Below are 4,342 nucleotides of genomic sequence, written 5' to 3' on the forward strand. Positions count from 1 at the left end.
CGATCGTCTATATTTATATTCATATAATTTATATTATAAATAAATAACCTATTTTTCTTAAATATATACATGCATGTGTGTGTATTTACAAATACATAATAAATATACAGCACACATACATATATTATGTAAACAAAAATCGTTTGACAGCACTAATATATATATATATATATATATATTGGACATAACTTGGAAAAAAAGAAGAGGTGAAAAAATTATAGTGTACATAAGTTGGAAAAATAACTGGTAAAAAATATTTTTTAAATGTAGGATTAAATAAGTGGGGGGAAAATTACAGGGGACATAAATAGGAAAAAAGAGGGAAAAATTAATTATGGCAGACATAAGTTTCAAAAATAACAGGTAAAAAATATATAATTTTTGACACAAGTAGGAAAAAATAAGCAGTAAAAAATAAAAAATATAGTGGACATAGCTAGGAAAATTTTTTACAAAATACAATGGACATAAGTAGGAAAAAATAAGTGGTAAAAATATTATAGTGGACATAATGAGTGGTAGAAAAAAATCACATTGGACATAAGAGGGAAAAATAAACTTTTGACTGGACACGACAGTGTGCTCAGGGTTTACTTCAACAAACCTGTTTCTAGATAGTTGATTCGTTTGAAGTAGCTGATAAGGAAATATCCAGGGATGATGATGGTGGCGTAGCCCAAAACATTGAGGAACAAGCGGAAGAGCCACACATCCTGCCAGCCGCCCAGCAGCGAAGCGTCTTCAGCGTCGGCAAACACAGACGGCAGAACGCACAGCGCCGCACACCAACACAAACTGAGGAGTCAATATCATACATTACTCTCGCTACAGTACACATGTCCACTTATCTTTACTGAACCAAAACAAAGGAGGAAATCAAAACTGTCACACATCTGCAAACCTGCTCGAAATGCAACACAGGAGTCTGTAGAAAAGAAATCAGGTGTAACTGCATAATTCAGCGCTCCTGTCACAGAAGCACTCCTGTGTGTCGCGTGAATTCGGCATTCCTGGAATCCAGCAGGTCTGATCCCATTCCAACAGAACGGCTCTGTGTTCAGAGCTCAGGACGCCACAAACTAACCCCTGTTCCACCTGTGTTACCCGACACCTCCCATTAGACGAGTTGAGTGCTTCATTAAACCAGGAATGCGTCACAATGTGAATTCAAAGCTTTGTAATTAACAGACTTCAACAAGCGTCTCTGAAAGACTTCATTCAGCAAACAGTTTCCACACCTTCTGATCAGTGAATTTCCACGGCTCTCCCAGCTTACTGAATACTCTTTTTTTTTTTCCCCTCTTTAAAAAAAACTTTCTAGCAGATTAAATCACTTAAAACTGGAGCTCAACTATATAGGTGGTGGTAAAAAAATACATAGTAAATGTGGTAAAAAAAAAAAAATACAGTGGACATAAATAGGGGGGGGGGCTGTAAAAAAAATTATATCTTATGTGCTGAAAGAAGTCTCTTATGCTCACCAAGGCTGCATTAATTTGATAAAAAATACAGTAAAATTGTGAAATATTATTACAATTTACAATAAAGGTTTTCTATGTGAATATGTTTTAAAATGTAATTTATTTCTGTGATCAAAGCTGGATTTTCAGCATCATTACTCCAGTCTTCAGTGTCACGTGATCCTTCAGCCATCATTCTAATATGCCGCTTTGCTGCAAAATTATCATCAATTATTGTTTTTTTCAAAATTCTTTGATAAACAGAAAGTTCAAATGAACAGCATGTATTTGAAAGCAGTATTGATAGCCTACATAAGTAATTTGACATAAAAGCAGGCAGAAGATATGAATTTTTTTAACTAAAAGAATCTAATTGTGAAATGCTTCATGCCAGTGTTAAAGAGCTGTCCGAGAGTGTTGCATTAAAAGTGACTCTGACGTTAGAGATGTTATGTTTAAGTGTTATTGTGATGTTTGAGCATCATGTCTCAGTACCTCCTTGGAAACAGAGGCATTTTCCACCAGCGCTTCAAAACTCCCTAAAACAGCCGCTCAGACTTCTCCAGACGGGCTCCCGCGCCGAACATGTATCGATGAAGCCTTCGGACAGGAATTAAACCATCCACATCCAGGATCCGGACAAATCCCGAGTGTTTCTGAGCGAAAACTTCTCGGCCTGCTTCATTCATGAGTTCCTCTGGACTGACGACGTGTTAACACACACTCACACACCGCAGCGCTTCCGGTTGCGAAAGGAGACACACCTTCGCGTATCCGTATAGTTTCCTTTTGGATTTAGTATTACGAGGCGTCGGTAAATATTTGAAGATTTTATTGCCTAACAGTTGTGTTGACACAGTTCAGAGTAAAATGTCTTTGGGTTTGTGGGCGGGGCGATTCATTATGCTTCATGAGGGACTTTTATTTTGAAATTTACTCGGCGCAGATTCTCAATGCGCTGGAATGTGTAGCGCCCCTCTGTTGTCAGGCGACACTGCAACGTATCATAAGAGGGAGCGAATATATTTTTAGAAATACATATATTATAATATCTGCTTCTCTGTGATTTTTTTTAAATATTGCTAAAATATTTATAAACTTTTGCACATCTTATTAAACAAACGTTTTAAAAAATATTAAAAATACAATTTTAAAACATTAGAAGATCGTAAATTTACTAGGATACACAATTACTTTTAGCATTTAGTTGTTTCTATATTATGCGTTTTAATTTGAATATTGTTAAAATATATTCATAAAATGGTTTAAAAGTTGCAATATTGCATATTTTATTGTAACGCTTAAATACATGTTAAAAACATTAGAGGACTGTAAATTTACTAGGATATACATTTAGTTTTAACTACTGCTTTTTTCTTCATTATTTTTATTAATTTATTATTTGCAAGCTATTTTCTCAATAATCATATAGTGTCATATTAGAAAAATAAATAAATGTAACAAACATATTTAGAAGTATCAAATATATTTAGACAATTTTGCTTAAAAATATTAATTTATTTTTCTAACATATGCATTTATTTATATAATTAGTCACCAAATACAACTGCAATAATACAGTATACAGTCATATTTTAATGAATATATTAGAGCTCAAGATACATATATTATCATTATAGCTAATTCTCTTGAAATTTTCTTTTAAACATTATTCAAATTCCTATTATTAAATTGTTTTCTCAGCACTCGTGTGATTCCAAAATATTAAATCTTTTTTTAAATATTTTAAAAATTTTACAAAATGTTGCAATATTGCACATTCATTGTAACTTACTGTACTTCTTAATGGATTTTAATATAATTATTAATTACAAAATATATCAAATTAACATTTATTATAATTTATTAATGAAAATAAATTTATACTTTTTGTTAATGTTTATAATATTTAGTATGGAGTATAAAAAATGTTAAAAAAATAAAACCTTAAACATTAGAAGATTGTAAATTTACTAGCATGCATATTTAGTATCAGCTGCTTCGTTATTATTTTTATTAATTCATTATTTTTCTCAAAAATCATATTGCTATATTAGAAAATAACACAAATATTTATAAGCATCAAATATTGTCAAAAAATGTATTTAATTTTGCAAAAAAAAAATTGTAACTTTAAATTCATTTTTTATTCTAAAAGTCAGCATTTAATGCTATATTTAGTCACTAAATATGATGGCAATCATATGCTGTACAGGAAAGAAAGGAAATGAATATTCATTTACAAGAAAATACACTTGTTTCACATGAAGTGGAAACGTGAGTTTACATGAGTGGGACACATTATTGGTACGTTATGAGGATTGATGTGGCACATGATTGGAAACACACACACACGGTTTCACTCCATGCTGTTCTTTGTACAAATTTACCAGGAACTTGTTTTTGTGGCTTTTCCTGTATGTTCTGCTCATTGCTGTATCAATACTCATGAGCACTGCAGCACATTTCTCCTCTTAAAAACTCCAGAGCTGATTGGAAACACACACACGGTTTCACTCCATGCTGTTCTTTGTACAAATTTACCAGGAACTTGTTTTTGTGGCTTTTCCTGTATGTTCTGCTCATTGCTGTATCAATACTCATGAGCACTGCAGCACATTTCTCCTCTTAAAAACTCCAGAGCATGAATCTGTCGCCAGCGTCGGTTTGGTTTGTGTTATACGCAGCGTTTAACATTGAAAACCAAAATGTAAATGATATGGTTGTGAAGTAAGCATCATAGTTGCTGGCAGATGTTCAGGGTACCCAGATAACTCAAAAAAGCTCTCGTTAAAAAGCACTTGCATTCTTAGTAGAAAGAATACGCTGCACGTAAATATTAAAACTACTTTTATTGGCACTATGACCTTTTTTTTTTTTTT

General features: G+C 32.6%; 1 protein-coding gene across 1 annotated transcript in view; it reads right to left on the reverse strand.

Moving 5' to 3' along the window:
• LOC107732487 (adenosine 3'-phospho 5'-phosphosulfate transporter 1-like) overlaps positions 1 to 2,339 on the reverse strand; it is a 5,909-nt gene extending 3,570 nt beyond the window's left edge. The window contains exons 1-2 of the mRNA XM_016543834.1: positions 1,956 to 2,339; positions 605 to 795 (exon numbers count right to left, since the gene is read on the reverse strand). Coding sequence (XP_016399320.1) covers positions 605 to 795; positions 1,956 to 1,975 — 211 coding nt within the window. The 5' untranslated portion in view covers positions 1,976 to 2,339. The remainder of the gene's footprint in view (positions 1 to 604; positions 796 to 1,955) is intronic.
• Between the last annotated feature and the right edge of the window lie 2,003 nt (positions 2,340 to 4,342).

This window comes from Sinocyclocheilus rhinocerous, unplaced genomic scaffold (genome assembly GCF_001515625.1).
Source record: "Sinocyclocheilus rhinocerous isolate Xijiao unplaced genomic scaffold, SAMN03320098_v1.1 scaffold310, whole genome shotgun sequence".
In the NCBI taxonomy this organism is placed as follows: domain Eukaryota; kingdom Metazoa; phylum Chordata; class Actinopteri; order Cypriniformes; family Cyprinidae; genus Sinocyclocheilus; species Sinocyclocheilus rhinocerous.